This window comes from Aethina tumida, chromosome 7 (genome assembly GCF_024364675.1).
Source record: "Aethina tumida isolate Nest 87 chromosome 7, icAetTumi1.1, whole genome shotgun sequence".
Taxonomy (NCBI): domain Eukaryota; kingdom Metazoa; phylum Arthropoda; class Insecta; order Coleoptera; family Nitidulidae; genus Aethina; species Aethina tumida.
Window position 1 is genome coordinate 8,326,750 of NC_065441.1, and position 15,819 is coordinate 8,342,568.

The 15,819-nt window shown below is 34.2% G+C and overlaps 8 protein-coding genes across 11 annotated transcripts; 5 read left to right on the top strand and 3 right to left on the bottom strand.

The window, feature by feature from the left end:
• Positions 1 to 135: 135 nt before the first annotated feature.
• Positions 136 to 1,004, bottom strand: LOC109603926 (60S ribosomal protein L21). Its single transcript, XM_020020439.2, has 2 exons — positions 866 to 1,004; positions 136 to 666 (listed from the first exon to the last, which is right to left on the bottom strand). The coding sequence occupies exon 2, from the start codon at positions 653 to 655 to the stop codon at positions 176 to 178; it is 480 nt and encodes a 159-aa protein (XP_019875998.1). The 5' UTR covers positions 656 to 666; positions 866 to 1,004; the 3' UTR covers positions 136 to 175.
• Positions 965 to 2,880, top strand: LOC109603925 (RNA-binding protein 42). 2 transcript variants are annotated; one of them, XM_020020437.2, is made up of 2 exons: positions 965 to 1,028; positions 1,296 to 2,880. In XM_020020437.2, exons 1-2 carry the CDS (start codon positions 965 to 967, stop codon positions 2,168 to 2,170), a joined length of 939 nt encoding a protein of 312 aa, XP_019875996.2. In that variant the 3' UTR covers positions 2,171 to 2,880. The 2 variants fall into 2 exon arrangements, with proteins under 2 accessions (XP_019875996.2, XP_019875997.1); XM_020020438.2 differs by lacking the exon at positions 965 to 1,028 and adding an exon at positions 1,175 to 1,220.
• LOC109607245 (V-type proton ATPase catalytic subunit A) lies at positions 2,396 to 7,525 on the bottom strand. Of its 2 annotated transcripts, none has more exons than XM_020023761.2 (10): positions 7,431 to 7,525; positions 6,875 to 6,954; positions 6,701 to 6,813; positions 4,982 to 5,209; positions 4,786 to 4,923; positions 4,576 to 4,727; positions 4,264 to 4,388; positions 3,716 to 4,153; positions 3,460 to 3,632; positions 2,396 to 3,405 (listed from the first exon to the last, which is right to left on the bottom strand). In XM_020023761.2, the coding sequence occupies exons 2-10, from the start codon at positions 6,936 to 6,938 to the stop codon at positions 3,004 to 3,006; spliced, it is 1,833 nt and encodes a 610-aa protein (XP_019879320.2). In that variant the 5' UTR covers positions 6,939 to 6,954; positions 7,431 to 7,525; the 3' UTR covers positions 2,396 to 3,003. The 2 variants fall into 2 exon arrangements, with proteins under 2 accessions (XP_019879320.2, XP_019879321.2); XM_020023762.2 differs by having other exon boundaries at positions 7,387 to 7,492.
• Positions 7,526 to 7,893: 368 nt separating this feature from the next.
• Positions 7,894 to 9,131, top strand: LOC109607243 (charged multivesicular body protein 2a). Its single transcript, XM_020023760.2, has 3 exons — positions 7,894 to 8,202; positions 8,257 to 8,567; positions 8,630 to 9,131. Exons 1-3 carry the CDS (start codon positions 8,035 to 8,037, stop codon positions 8,841 to 8,843), a joined length of 693 nt encoding a protein of 230 aa, XP_019879319.1. The 5' UTR covers positions 7,894 to 8,034; the 3' UTR covers positions 8,844 to 9,131.
• A 633-nt stretch (positions 9,132 to 9,764) lies between these two features.
• Positions 9,765 to 11,593, bottom strand: LOC109607241 (uncharacterized). The gene is made up of 4 exons (XM_020023758.2): positions 11,365 to 11,593; positions 11,091 to 11,308; positions 10,609 to 10,754; positions 9,765 to 10,549 (listed from the first exon to the last, which is right to left on the bottom strand). The coding sequence occupies exons 1-4, from the start codon at positions 11,408 to 11,410 to the stop codon at positions 10,030 to 10,032; spliced, it is 930 nt and encodes a 309-aa protein (XP_019879317.1). The 5' UTR covers positions 11,411 to 11,593; the 3' UTR covers positions 9,765 to 10,029.
• Positions 11,594 to 11,827: 234 nt separating this feature from the next.
• Positions 11,828 to 12,735, top strand: LOC109603931 (protein CEBPZOS). Of its 2 annotated transcripts, none has more exons than XM_020020446.2 (3): positions 11,828 to 12,178; positions 12,282 to 12,425; positions 12,596 to 12,730. In XM_020020446.2, exons 1-2 carry the CDS (start codon positions 12,049 to 12,051, stop codon positions 12,413 to 12,415), a joined length of 264 nt encoding a protein of 87 aa, XP_019876005.1. In that variant the 5' UTR covers positions 11,828 to 12,048; the 3' UTR covers positions 12,416 to 12,425; positions 12,596 to 12,730. The 2 variants fall into 2 exon arrangements, 1 of the variants encoding a protein (XP_019876005.1); XR_002191841.2 differs by having other exon boundaries at positions 11,831 to 12,178; positions 12,282 to 12,525; positions 12,596 to 12,735.
• On the top strand, positions 12,636 to 13,731 carry LOC126264127 (tubulin-specific chaperone C). Its single transcript, XM_049969411.1, has one exon. It carries the CDS (start codon positions 12,636 to 12,638, stop codon positions 13,662 to 13,664), a length of 1,029 nt encoding a protein of 342 aa, XP_049825368.1. The 3' UTR covers positions 13,665 to 13,731.
• A 351-nt stretch (positions 13,732 to 14,082) lies between these two features.
• On the top strand, positions 14,083 to 15,782 carry LOC109603934 (protein-L-isoaspartate(D-aspartate) O-methyltransferase). The gene is made up of 4 exons (XM_020020448.2): positions 14,083 to 14,383; positions 14,442 to 14,697; positions 14,751 to 14,961; positions 15,015 to 15,782. The coding sequence occupies exons 1-4, from the start codon at positions 14,281 to 14,283 to the stop codon at positions 15,174 to 15,176; spliced, it is 732 nt and encodes a 243-aa protein (XP_019876007.1). The 5' UTR covers positions 14,083 to 14,280; the 3' UTR covers positions 15,177 to 15,782.
• The last annotated feature ends 37 nt before the right edge of the window (positions 15,783 to 15,819 follow it).

The window sequence follows — 15,819 nt, forward strand, 5'->3', positions numbered from 1 at the left end:
TAATATATATAAACGTTATCAAAGAAAAATGCAAATGATGAACTAAGTATCGATAATTTTACTTAAAATATGAATCTATTTGGGGCAAGTTTAACAAATTTAGACAAACTCTGCTAAAAAATAAAATACTACAAGTATATTTTTTGTGACTTTATTTAAGAAATAACCTTACAACTTAAGCAATGAATTCATATGGTATGGGTGCCAGTTGGATGGCTGGGTTTTTACCACTGACGATGTGTCCAGGCCTAGGTTGAGAAGGTTGTCTTTTCAAGGAAATTTTCACTTTCTTTTCCTTAGCTTCCTTGCGGAGTTTCTCGTTCTGCTTGACGCGGTTCAAGAAATCTTCCCTGCACTTGGAATGAGTTACGTGCTCAATACGGATGTTGATTCTCTTGGGTAGGATCTTTCCGCGGACCCTCTTGTTTACGATCACTCCCAAAGCGTGGGCAGTCACATTGAATACACGTCCAGTTTTGCCGTGGTACACTTTGTAGGGCATACCTTTTTGTACGGCACCGTTTCCTTTGATGTCTACAATGTCACCAGCCTTGTAGACTTTCATGTAAGTGGAAAGAGGGATGACTCCGCTCTTTTTGAACTTGCGGGAGAACAAGTCCCTGGTTCCTCTGCGGTAACCCTTTGAGTTCGTCATATTTGATAAAACTAAAACAGAACGGGAACAGTTAGGTTAGGTTGTCCACATGGTATATTTTCGATAAACACAACGTTTTACAGGGCCTTTTATACAAATAGTTAATAAAACTTGAAATTCTGCATAATATTTAGGTTTACAATTATATAAAAGGGCCCCTAGTTAACGTTAATCGTTAAAAAAATTGAAGTGAAACATCAAGAAACATACCTATTTACGCCGTGTACGGACGAAAAGGAAACGAAATGGCCGATAATTTCCTGTCTTTACCCAAGATTGTCTTTCTCTTTCTAACTGACTTAATTCACTATGTCCGTCTCTCTCTATCCGCTGTGCCCTATTTTACCGACAGAGCTATCTGAAAGCCTTACAGGTACCAATTATATTAATTCTTTGTTATTAATAAATTCTTAATTCTTCTTAAATTTAGACACTAATTTACCTGTCTTGTACTATAAATGAAGAATTACATAAAAATGTATTCCAGTTTCACTAAAGACATTTTAATCAACACAGATGTCGCCAGGTCAAAAATTTTTGATACTTGACGACCAGTAACCTAATTGTGCGTTCCAGAACGTTTGTTTATTTTCATTCCAATTTATTAATTAAGAAACAACTCAAATAAATCTTATTACAGAAGATCACATAACATTCCGGTTATTGATCAACCAATCCATCAAAATGGACAAGTTTCGTCAAATGGAAGACGAAATGAACCGTTTCGAGGCGGAAATTGCCAGTCAAACGATGGTAAACAACTATTCGTATTCATTGCCCAACTTTCAAAACCCTTCGATGATACCACATCAAATCTCCAAGGGTGCCAAAAGGTATGACAGTTATTCTTCATCTGCACACATAATCTCCAAACCTGCGGTTGTTTCTGCAAAGCCCACTCTGTATGCAGTTCCCAAGGCTCCAGCGCCAGCGGCTACAACCGCCTCAACTTCAGCATCTCAGTCTGCCGTGGATTTCATGGCGTTGCAATCTGAAGTGGAGAAGAAATTGAAGAAGCTCAAAAATGAAAAGGTCAGTGCAGAACTTGCCATTTCTCAGGGCAAGGCCAGCAGTGCATTGCAGTCCTTTGGACCAGATGATTACAAAAGAAAGGGAGGGCCAAAGAACAGGAAATTGATGAGATGTGCTGGAGGATCGACTTGGGAGGATCATACATTACAGGACTGGCCAGAGGATGATTTTAGGATTTTCTGTGGGGATTTGGGTAATGATGTGACAGATGAACTGCTTACCAGGACATTTAATAAATTTCCTTCATTCCAAAGGGCTAAAGTAATTAGAGATAAAAGAACAAACAAAAGCAAAGGATATGGATTTGTTAGTTTTAAAGATCCTGTTGATTTTACCAAAGCTATGAAGGAAATGAATGGAAGATATGTTGGAAGCAGACCTATAAAATTGAGGAAGAGTACTTGGAGGCAAAGGTGCATAGATGTTGTAAAGAAAAAGGAGAAAGAAAAGGCTGCCCTTATTAGCATGCTGACAGGGCGATAAGATGTGTCCATAATGTATATATTATTAAGATGTTAAGTATAAAATAAAGTGTCCAATAATAAACTATTTTTATTTATATGACCTGTCATTTAAATACTGAATATATGTAAAATATATGTAACTATCTTATTTAATCAATACAACAAATCTTATTTAATGTATTTTTATTGGTTGATGCAGGTAAATTAAATTTGGTTTAAAATCCTGGTGTAAACAAAACAAATCTTTCAAACAACAATGCGTTTTATTGTATCTCTTACAATTAGAGCAACTGCATTTAATTGCACTACTATTACTGTTCTAAGATAATTAATTGAATATATTTGATACAATATACTGTACAATTAGGATACATAATGGCTTTGAATGATAAAATGATGCAATATACAACAGTTTAAAAGATGTGTAGATAACAATTTAAGATTTTAAAAATAATACTGGAAACAATATAAGCACCACTTTATATATTACAGTGAACATACCATGGAAAAGTCCCTAAAAATATTGGAATGAAGGGAAATTACAAAATAAAAAGTTAAAATTTTACCCTCACCACATAATAAAATCAGCGCTATTACTTAGACATTCTTATAAACTATACATCTAATTATTTATAAACATTGTATTGTACATATTAATATCAAAGGGGAACAAACTCCCTAAAACATGACGGCCAACAAATTTACAAGTTTGATTTTAGCGACCTCAGCGCCAGAGATGCGGGATTGTATTTGATAAATCCCGCATCTCGACTATGATATGTGGTCGTTTAAGTGTGGTTACAGGCCAAAAAACAATTATATAACTAATTATTGTTGCGTGTTTTCCTACGTCTAATCTTCCAGATTCCTGAACGCTTGTTGGATATCTTCGTATAATTGGTCAAAGTCGGCCTTAATTTTAGCCTCGCCATCCTTGACTGGATCCTTGAACTTCATACTGCTCAATTGGTACAAGATGTTGCTCATTGAATCTCTGATTACATTCCACGTGATCTTGTTCTCGGATTGTGCTGTACTTTCGACGGCGTGTCTCGCCATGTCGTACAAGCCGATCATGTTTCTCAACATACCGACGGTTTTGTAGAATGGACAGAATCTGTCATAGGCGGAGTATGAGTTCTGTTGCAGGAAATCTTCCTTCAGCAGTTTGGCTACTTCAAGGGTGATCTTATCGGTTTCGGCCAAAGAGGCTTTACCGACCAGCTGTACGATTTCGGACAAATCTTCTTCTTCCTACAATATTATAATTGTATATAATTGATTAGAAAAGACATTAGTAATAATTACTTGTAAGATCTCCTTGACTTTGGTCCTGAGGGGTACGAATTCTGGGAAGTTTTTGTCGTAGAAGTCATCTAGGGCACGTGTGTATTTGGAGTATGAGATGAGCCAGTTAATGGAGGGGAAATGTTTACGTTGAGCCAATTTCTTATCCAAACCCCAGAACACTTGTACAATACCTAAAAGCAACCAAAATAATTATTATATAATGCTCAACAAAATTGTCAAAGGTTTAATTCTAATTCAATTTATAAACACTCACCAAGGGTGGCGGATGTGACGGGATCGGAGAAGTCACCACCGGGTGGTGATACGGCTCCTACAATGGAGACGGAACCTTCTCTGTCTGGATTACCCAGACACTTAACACGACCGGCACGTTCGTAGAAGGAGGCGAGACGGGCACCCAAGTAAGCCGGATAACCGGAATCGGCGGGCATTTCAGCCAAACGACCAGAAATTTCTCTCAAGGCTTCGGCCCAACGGGAGGTCGAATCAGCCATCATGGATACGTTGTAACCCATGTCACGGAAATATTCCGAAAGGGTGATACCGGTGTAAATGGACGCCTCACGGGCGGCTACAGGCATGTTGGAGGTGTTGGCGACGAGGGCGGTACGCTTCATGATGGATTCGGTGTGGCCGTCGATTTCGACGGATAGTTCGGGGAAGTCACGCAGTACTTCAGACATCTCGTTACCTAGAAAAAAATAAAACAACATGAAATTACTTTTAATATTTTATTTGATATAGTATATAATTGACTTAATATGATGTGATAAGTTATAAAATGGAAGCAATAAAACAAACCTCTTTCTCCACAACCGACGTAGATAATGACGTCAGAGTTGGAATATTTGGACAAAGATTGTGAAATTACAGTCTTTCCACAACCGAAAGCTCCGGGAATGGCGGTGGTACCACCCTGTACACAACTGTAAATAAACAAACAGATTAATAACTACAAAATTTTAATCTAATTACCTATAAATATGTTCAAGTGATTAATTAATTATATGAGACAAGAGGAACCCAGAATAACAGGTTCTGGCAAGTGTTTAGAATTTATATTTTGTGATTTTTTGACCGAAAATGTGTGACAAGTTCCCATTCCATACTTACGGGAACAAAGAGTCCAGGACACGTTGTCCGGTGAGAAGAGGATGATTCGCTGGCAACTTTTCGCTGACCGGACGTGGTTGACGTACAGGCCACACTTGCAACATAGAATATTTGGTGCGTTCGCCATCGAATTCCGTTTCCAATACAACTTCCTAAAACCAACAGCAACCCGTAAAATTCCTTCATAAACAAAAACCGACCGAAACTCACATCGACTGTGTAATTACCCGGCTCAGCTACGTATGTAACCGTACCCTTGGCTTTAGGTGGCAGGACGATTTTGTGTTTCACCAGGGTGTTTTCGTGGACGATACCGTAGATGTCACCTCCCGTTAAGTGAGCTCCCAACTGTAACAGTTGCATTGTACTATAAAATCGAACGTTTAAGGTTTAGTTAAATGCATACTTTGATGTTCCACGGATTGAATTCCCATTTGGCCGTCCTCGAAAGGGCGGGCACGTTCACACCCTTGGGAATGTAAATGCTCTGGGTCAAATCGTTGATGTCTTTCAACGGACGTTGGATACCGTCGAAAATTGAACCCATAATACCAGGTCCCAATTCGACGGACAAGGGTTTACCGGTACGCAACACCGGATCACCAACTGTTACACCGGATGTTTCTTCGTATACCTACGAGGTGAAATTATATTAATTTTTCTTCTTTATGATAATCAGCAATTATTTTGATTGTATATTACTTGCGTTTGACAATGGTTTAGAACTGTTTTAAAATAAATTGAATTAAATTAATTAGTTGTAGTCTTATAAAAAAACTTTTAGTACGACTTTCTTAAATAAATTAACAATAATTATGATTGAGTTTAATTAAAAACTTACAACAAAAAATGTTTTACAGCTATAATTATACAAAATAAAAACAGTACAAAAAAAGAATTAATCAATACAATTAATTAACTAAAGTGAGTTGTTTTAATTAATTTGATGAGTTTATAACATATATACTGAAATTTTTCACTGATGGTATAGAAAAATATATTCACAGTTGAATTACATAAATAAACAGAAGAATTATGCATTGTGGTAAGAATAATATGAAATTTGAACCAACATTAGGGTAAAATAGTTATTAATTTTAAAAGACACATACAGTGTGGTCTATTTTCATAAAATTTGTATTTTATTTATGCATAAAAATATGCACTTGTGGACAAAATGTCACATTAGATCAAAACCAACATCTACTGGGTAACTTTTTAGGCATGAACATTGAAGAAATCATACTAATAAATATTTTATAGCAAATCTAATAACACCACTGGGTTAAACATATTCCAAATTGGGTATATACAAAATTTTATAAAAATTCTTAAGAATATGAATGTTATGAAATTTGGTATATGTCCATTGCAGGGAGTGCTTAATTCATTAATGTAGTTATATTTTTTATAACAAATTTGCTAATATGATTTCTCAAATTTTCGTGATTAAAAAATTATCTATAGGTTTTGGTTTTGGGCAAAAAAAAAAAAATAAATTTTGTCTATAAGGACATATTTTCTTGTACAATTGAAAGAAACAGTTTATCAAAATATAATTTTTATGTCCCGCTTTCAAATAGGCCACACTGTATAGTAAATGTTATGAGAAAAATATTAAAATAATACTATTTTATTTTTTTATACTTCTTTTTTAAATAATAATATCTCTATCATATGTTAATTGATTATTGTAATCTGTGTATATTAAGAATTACAATTAAATTAATTAATTTAAACAGTTTATGGCCGATATGTTATATTATTTAAAATTTTAGACTTTATTTTCTTTCTTGAATTTTTTTTCTTTGAAAATTAATATATTTATCAAGATGAATTATATATGAAACTGATTAATTGGAATATATACATTATCTTTTTACATGCCTAAGTACTGACAAGAATTTATAACTTATTGTTACCAATAAAACATTTCACAAAAGGGTATTAAAATCAATAACATAGGTTGTTTTGAAATACCAAAATGTTTATGCATTTAGTCACATGATTCAACTTTACAGATAATGAAAGGTTTCGCCTTAAAGATTAATAAGAAAAATTGGTTGTTTAGAAAACATAATATATAGAAAACAAATAGGCACTGCAGAATAAACTAATAACTTACTTGGATAGTGGCCATATCGCCCTCCAATCGGATAATTTCACCGACCAGTTCATGGTAACCAACCCTGACCAATTCGTACATAGCCGATCCGCTCATTTTTTCGGCGGTGACGACTGAAAATCATCATCAATTAAAAACTGCACCCCCATAAACAAGCAAAAAGAGTTAACTCACCAGGACCGGATACTGCATGGACGTATCCATACTGTCCTTCACGTTCATCATCGATCTTCGACATTTTGCAGGTTTACTGGCTGAAATTAATAACGAAGCGTTTAATAAATCTAACGAAATGTTGCCTTTGGTTTTAATGGTCACGTGAAAAAACTAAAACGTCTACTCCCAAACCACCATCACGAGTGTGCGCCAACGGATCATGCGCTTATTTTGCATTGGAAACTGACAGCGAATTGAATCCGCAGCTTTAAAATGCGGGTTCGGACAAATTAGCACGGAGACTACGCCTACAGTATAAACACTTATTTACAGTACAGAACGATTTACACGAAATATTAATATGCTATCATCGCAATTCTGGTCGCCTATGTCCTAAACATAACCGCAACAGTCCAATTGGACTGGTAAAAGTGGGTCGAAAATCCCGAATTAAAATCAATAAGATTAACGTTCGATTGGCTCGGATTTTAAATAGATTTACAGGATAACCGATACAAACAGCAACTTACAAATGTATTAGTTAAATGTGGGGCTGCGAACCACTGAAACTTACGTCTTACTCGTCAAACCTCACCCACAAAACTCACAAGACTAGAAGATTTTCACTGATAATCGGGGAATTATCACAAGACAGTCAGCTGACTGACAACTGACACTTATCAGTTACGTGCCTGTGTTCATAAAACACGTAAACTTGCATAATTGTTGTTTAATACATACGGATATTATTTTTAAAATTGTTACTTTAAAAAAATACACATGCATTATTAATGATAATGTAGCTAAAATGATTATTTTTGTGTTTATGATCAGGCATTCAAATTTTATTTGACTAACGCAGTACAGTCTTTGAACATTAGACACAACATTCATTAATTGCGGCTGCCCGGTTAAATTCATTTAAGGTTAATTATTAGCACAACTAATTTCTTTTAAATAAGTAGAATTCTTTGTTAGCAAAAGTCTGAAAGGCCTTTCAAATAAATCTTTTGCAACCATTAACGTTGACTTAGACACACATTCGCAACCAAAACAATAAATGTGACAGCTGTCAGTTTTATGAGTCATTTATATTTTTATTAGGAATTAGATTTTTTAATTCACATAATTCGCATTAGTACCTTATTCTAGATTCCAGTGCGGTTAATTTAACAAAAATGGAGTGGCTGTTTGGAAAACGTTTAACTCCTGAGGAATTGCTCAGAAAAAACCAAAGGGCATTAAACAAAGCGATGCGCGATTTGGACAGGGAAAAACAGAAAATGGAACAACAAGAAAAGAAAATCATTATAGACATAAAGAAATTAGCAAAAGAGGGACAAATGGTCAGTATATTGTGACCCAAGGTTACACCCATTACACCCATTTATTAATTTTAGGACGCTGTTAAAATTATGGCGAGAGACTTGGTCCGCACGCGTCGTTACGTGAAGAAATTCATGCTGATGAAGGCAAACATCCAAGCAGTGTCCTTAAAAATACAAACTCTCAGGTCGCAAAATGCTATGGCTCAGGCCATGAAGGGGGTCACCAAAGCGATGGCCAGCATGAACAGACAGCTCAATCTGCCACAAATTCAAAGGATTTTGCAGGAGTTTGAGAAGCAATCTGAAATTATGGATATGAAGGAGGAGATCATGAATGATGCCATCGATGATGCGATGGAAGGGGATGATGATGAAGAAGAAAGGTATTTAAATAAATCTAATTGTGTGGTTTTTATTCATAATAATTTATTTAAACAAATTTCAGTGATGCAGTTGTAAACCAAGTGCTGGATGAACTGGGTTTACAATTGAACGACACTTTATCCGGATTACCGCAGACGGCGGGATCGTTGCCGGCCGCTGGCCAAAAGCAGCCGGCAGCGGCAGCCGCCGCCATGGAGGGCGGAAATGGTGGAGGTACGATGTCGGATGCTGACGCAGATCTGCAAGCCAGATTGGACAAACTAAGGCGCGAGTGATATAAGATCATTTTGTTTCTTTGTTATTATTATATATATGCACTGTACTGTTGAATAAGTGGCTTTGAGCTATTGCTTAATGCATAGATGATTAGCAGGATTTCCTGGATATATAAAGATTTTTTTATTTTTGTTAGGAATATACCAATTCTCATCTTGTTAAATAAGTGAAAAAATTATTGTAATAAATATGTAATAATGCTATTAATTACCCAACATCTACTCACCATGTATTATTTTATTTTAAATTAACTTTGTTTTTATAGAATATATTTTATAAGTAACTTATTAAGTTTTTCTATTTTACATTAAAATGTGTTAGTATTGGATATTCAATTCAGTAAAGAATAGAAAAACATTTTAAAAGGTTTAGGTGTAAAATATACATCTAGATACTTCACTTTTACACATTAATTAATTTAATGAAAATGGTTCCCTTTTTCCCATATATTTTAATAAATTAAACAATATATAGTGTACTTAATTTTCAGTAATTAATTTAACAAAAGTTATCGAGGTTGTATTTTGATGCTTTCTTTGTATATAAATTTATTTTTTTATTTTCTTTATTACATTTAAAGTCATTTTAACTTCAAATTGATTAACATTTCTAAAAATTATATTAATACAAATCTTAGTCTTCTTTTAGACATGATAAGAATTTTTTTATGTCAATAACATTATTGCTTGCTATATAAAATCTATATAAAATATGGTACAATTATAAGAAATGTATTATTAATTTATATAATACATTTAATGAAACTTGATTTTATAATTCTCTTTAAGATACAATTAATAATTTGAAAAATATGATTTTTTCTGTGGTCTTACTATGTCAGTTAACAGATTTGATTTGAATTATCAGTTTGATTAATTTTTATAAATATTAAAGGAATTCACATAAATAATTGGGGAAAACAGTAATTAAAGTGTATTTATTCAGTTTGTCTTTATTAAGATCTTTTGTAAGACCATTGTCCTTTAAGTTCATACGTTACATTCGGTTTTGATTGTTTTCGCAATGAATAATAAATAAATAACACTCTTAAATTATTTCAATACTAAACAAACACATTTTTTAATCGGGATTTAATTCTTATACCCGTAGTGTACAACAAAACTTTTAAAAAATTATCTTAGGTTCCTCATCTAAATACGTAACAAAAACAAGTATTCTCAAATGTCACTGCTTCTTAAAACTTTTCAAAATAGGATAAATATTATCAAATGCCTCATATATTTCTTGTCGCACTTTCGCACCGGTCAGAACAACTTTACCGGAAACGAAAATTAAAAGCACAATCCTCGGCTTGACCATACGGTAAATCAGTCCGGGAAACAACTCAGGTTCGTAAGAGCTGAAAGAACTGTGCGTTAGCACCAGTCCCTCCAATCTAATGGGAAATTTGACATCACAACTGCCAACCATATTCTGTATCTTGAAATCCAAGAATTTCGCATTGAAGCCGAGCTTCTGGATGATCCTGGCGTACTTCCTCGCAGCCAGACGGGAATCTTCTTCGCTTTTGGCACCTGTACAAACCATTTTGCCCGATGAGAAAATCAAGGCAGTGGTACGGGGCTCCCGAATTCTCATTATCACGGCGGCGAAACGTTTTGGATTGTATTCGGCGTTACGTGCGTGTAAGGCAATTTTTTTAAGGTCCAGTTTGCAGTTCAGATTTACTGTTGACACGATGTTCCTAGAAAACGAATGGTCGGTTAAATTTTGTTTTTGAATGTCAAGGAAACGTATACTTACTGCAAAGCTGGAACAATGCCGGGGTCGGCGGAATGTGGAGTCATTGGCGTCATAGGGGATGGCGTTGCCGGCCCCATTTGACTGGGGGTAGCACCTGGCCCACTGCTTCCACCCAAATTTACTACTGGTGACATCATACTGTGTTGCTGTTTTTAACAATTTAATAATTAGTAACTAACTGTCATTTCTACATATTATTTTATGTCTATAAATTTAATATTGTCACATTAAAATTTTGAAAATGAGGATATTATTAATGTTATATCCAAAATAATTTTTTCCATGACAAAAGCATCAACTGCCTCAATAAAGAATATTAATTCAAGAAATTTATTGTGTAAATAAAAAATACAAAAGTGGTGTTTGAGAAAAAGCAAAAGTTAATAATAAAATTTCAAAATTTTTATGGGGCAACTTGTCTTATTAAAGAAGTAAATCTAAGGTACATAAAATTTGCTTATAACTAATAATTTTGTACTTACTGGAGTCTGTGATGAAAGGCTGTTCATCGCTGCATATCCAGGCACATATTTAGTGGAGCTCATTGACATTCCCATGCCTAATCCCAAGGTAGGCGTGAGGCCTCCCATTGGGGCCAAAGGTGGCACCTGGGAAATAGGCTGCTGTTGTTGTTGCTGTAGAGCATTGGGTAAAATAAGTTGATCTTCTTCGGGTTGATGTAATGGTGTTAATGGTGTTCCTAAAATGGAATTGCAGTTGAGATTCTGTTTCAAGAGCGGGAACCGCGGGTATTACCTATACTGGGTATGCTGAACCCAGGGCTTGGAAGCATTTGGTCCATGGTGATAGATAGGAAGTTTTAGGTCGTTGTATAATCTAAACGTTTCGTTTTAAGTGGAGATATGTGCCGTCAACATAATATCAATTGAATTCGATGTATAAATTATTTGTTTACAGAACCAGTTCAAGCTTTGATATCGGTAAACAAAAATGTTTTTTGGTAACTTTTTTAAGAGGTTACAGTAGTACCAACCATGAACACAAAATATCACTAGACTTCTGGCGCAACGTTTTGGTTTATAAAAGAAATTATGATAAAGAGCACATATTAAAATGTTAGTTGCCTTCATCAGGTAATCAAATAATAAAATAAATAATTAAGTACGAATAATCTTTACTCAAAAATGTATACTAGGCACCAAAATTATACCCTCTGAATAAGTTCTATTGTCTTTGAGATCACAGACTTACAAAATAAAAATTTCTAATTTAGATCAATTTAAAAGAACGTGGCAACATAGCTTAAACTATGTCACATTGGTGTGTGATGTTACGTAACATTCCATCTTACTCTAAAGACGTACAATAAAAAAAGACAGCAAGCCGGTACCGTAACCGAAAATCCATTACTCATTCCGTACAAATATAGACAATTGTCAAAGGTGCGGATTAGAAACACATGCGAACATTTTTTGAATTATGTTAATTAAAAACCCTAAACCCGAATACAGGAGGTGGATAAAAAAGACTGCAATTGTGTTGTTTGTCGCAGAGGCAGCCGCATTCACAGCCAGTTACTTTCTTTGGTCTAAAGTGAACACTGATAGAGGTGAGACAAGTTCTAGAATGTTTGCAAATAAATTTGTTGTTTCCATGAGAAATTTGTTTCAATTTCAATTGTTACCCATTCACCTATTACGTTTGTCAACTAGATACGCGACGTTATTTGCTGGATAACTATCCAAGTGCTCTGGATCTGTACTACAGGACTGGGGAGCTGCTCGATTCCCAAAACAGAACAAGGCAAATTGACGCAGCATACTGGTCACAGGAAAAGAAAAATTAATGGCAGACAGGTACATCAAATCCTTCTTTTGGTTAATAACCTGTAGTGGAGTTGGTTATGGGTTATTTGCAGTAATATCCTCTCAAGAGACTTCCAGAGAGTTGAGGAAGGTATAACAAGTCACCAATTGTATTTTGATATTTATATGTTAGGTACTAATTATTTATGGTTTAATTTTAGAATCACACTGAGTCACAAAAGAAGACACAGCAGTTTTTAGATGTCCTTCAGTCTGCAGCCAATACCAACAAGCCAATCTACAGGGAACCACCAAAGGAGGAATAGTTCCAATATGGATTATATAGAAGAAAAACCACATCAAATTAATTTGTTAGCTAAAAGAGAGTTGGAAAGACAACTCAACATTCAAAAGAAAAAGGAAGACAGCAACTTAGGAACAGCTGACAATGAAAAAATTGACTATTTCCAGAGCATTTTCAAAGAAAAATATGATGAGATCTTTTCAGCTATAAACAACACCATACACATTCAGAAAACTGATTTGCCTGAACATTTTAATCACATTTCTAAAGATATTTTAACTTTGCAGAAGTATGTAGCCGCCTCTAGTTTATTTTTACGTAACTATGATATTCAGAAGTGTCAGCAATGTGTACAAGACCTTTCTACAAAAGCTAAGTCATGTGAAGAAGAGTTTCTACCTAAGAAGAAGTTTGGCTTCAAAAACAAGCCAAAACCAAAATCAAACCAGATCAATGGAAGTTTAAGAGATGAGACTGATGGTAAAATTAAAAGGCCCATAGAAATAAAAGATACCTTTTGTGGCTATTCAGATAAGAAAGGTCTTAAACTTTGTATGAGGTATGATGAGATTTTCAAGAAAGATGTTACTCTGGAAAGGCTGGAGGATTGTTCCATTACTTTGTTGGGCACTCCTTCAACATTACATATGAACCATATTAAGAACTGCACCATTTTGTCTGGACCTGTTTCCACATCTATTTTTGCCGAAAACTGTGAAAACTCCTCACTTAGCATTGCTTGTCAGCAACTTAGGCTTCATAGCTCGAAACATGTTACAATCTTTTTACATGTAACCAGTAGAGCAATTATGGAGGACTGCACTGACATTATGTTTGCACCGTACAACTTTCACTATCAGGATAAAGAAAAGGACTTTGCTACAGCAGGATTGGATATAAATGTGAACAATTGGAAGTGTATAGATGACTTTAACTGGTTGAATGTTGAGAAACCCTCTCCAAACTGGAGAGAGTTTGTGTCCTAAAGCTTAAAAATTAGTGATATTTGAATATTTTTTCAAGTTATTTGTAAATACAATTTATCCAGCTGAATTTTTATTTTATTTACCACCTTACTAACAAATCTGTGTCTAGGTTTATAATAACTTTAACAACTGATTATTATTATTATTGATCATATAGAATGAAAATTATTAAAATAATAATAATAATGATTTTGGAACAATGTATGTAAGAAATTTTTCAAAAATGGGTCAAAGATTCAGTTTAATATTTTGGAAAATTAGTTAAATTAGTTTTCCATTTAATATAAATAGACGTTCGAAATAAATTAAATTATTTATGTTAAATGTATGATTTATTATATGTTATTCAAATTCAAATATTCAGGGAGGAATTTTGACATAGCTCCTTCACCTGAATGATATTTGACCTACTAACCTGACTTAAACTTCAAAAAACCTGAAAACCTTTTAAACAGGTTGATTTTGAGTTTGAAAGGTTATTTGGGTCTTGAAATTCAAAGTGAACAACATTAGTCGACAGATGCCAAATTGTTAAATGAAAACTAATGTCAAGGACTTTCATTTGAATATGGTTGAAAAGTCCTGCAATGTTAGTTAATTTTGAACAAAGTAATTCATGTTGAAGCCTTTAATACTAATTTTATTTCTAACATCAAAAAGAACAATGGCTTGGCGATCTCACGGTAAAAACAATGCGGAAATGGTGCGGAATTTAAAAGGTAAAAAGAAGTTAGGTTATATTAATAATAATAATAATCAAAAATTCCACAATTTTAGCTAATGGCATCATCAAAAGTGAGATAGTCGAAAATGCCATGCTTGCAGTTGATAGAGGAAATTATTCTAAAAACAACCCTTACATGGACAGTCCTCAGGGCATTGGTTATGGAGTCACAATCTCTGCACCACACATGCATGCCCATGCCTTAGAACTGCTTAAAGATAGATTAGTAGAAGGAAACCGAGCTTTGGACGTTGGTTCCGGTAGTGGATATTTAACAGCTTGCATGGCTAAAATTTTAGGCTCCAAGGGGTAATCAACCCAATTTGATTTACTAATGGACCTAACTGACCACTGTGTTTTAGTGTGGCTGTAGGTATTGATCATCTAAAAGAACTGGTTGATATGTCCAGAAGTAACATTCAGGTAGACAACCCTGAGCTCTTGGAGAATGGAAATGTTGTGCTTATCACTGGGGATGGCCGGAAAGGTTATCCTGAAATGGGGCCTTATGATGCTATACATGTAGGTGCAGCTGCACCCAAATTACCTGAGCCATTAGTTCAGCAGTTAAAGGTGAGAAAATGTTTTTTTAAATCTTCATTTTAGATTTTATGAATTTTTTTTAGGTTGGAGGTCGCTTGATAATCCCAGTGGGACCTTCTGGAGGTGATCAATCATTGGAACAGATTGATAAACTGGCAGATGGATCAATTACTAGGAAAACACTAATGGGAGTCGTTTACGTCCCGTTGACCGATAAACATAAACAGTGGCCGATGGCCGAATGACGACTTGTTGTTAAAATCTATATCGCTTTTATAGTCATAATCCTCGTCATTAATATTGTTTCTGTTTTCGTTTAGGTACATCTGCGAATTCTGTTGTTAAATGCTAATGTGGTATTAGTTTTGTAAACGTTCATTTATTACGATGACCAATTTATCTAATATAAATTTACTGCATAATATTGTACATACATTTATAAACATCCTTTTTTTCAAGGAAATAAACTGTATCAATGTATTACTAATGTTATGTACTATTTCGTGGCTGCTGATTTAGAAACAAAAAATCTTTATTAATTCGTGTATTGCTACTACTTTCAACTCTAGTCCTTCTTAGAAATAGAGTATGCTTCTGAGCACCATTCAGTATAATACTCTGTGTTACTGATCATAAATTATGAATTTTAAGAGTTTGATCTTCATTATGATTATGTATTAAGTATTATTAATAGGTTATTTATTAATTGTATATATGGGATGTTTTATAAATATATTTTTTGAGTGTATACTCACGTTAAACTGCGACTTTGTAACGTCAAATTTGGCTGTTAATTTGAAATAAACTGTATTTTCATCTAAAATTGACTTGTATCTGTATTAATATAATCACAATAAATAAATTAACAAAAAAGTGAATTACAAAATG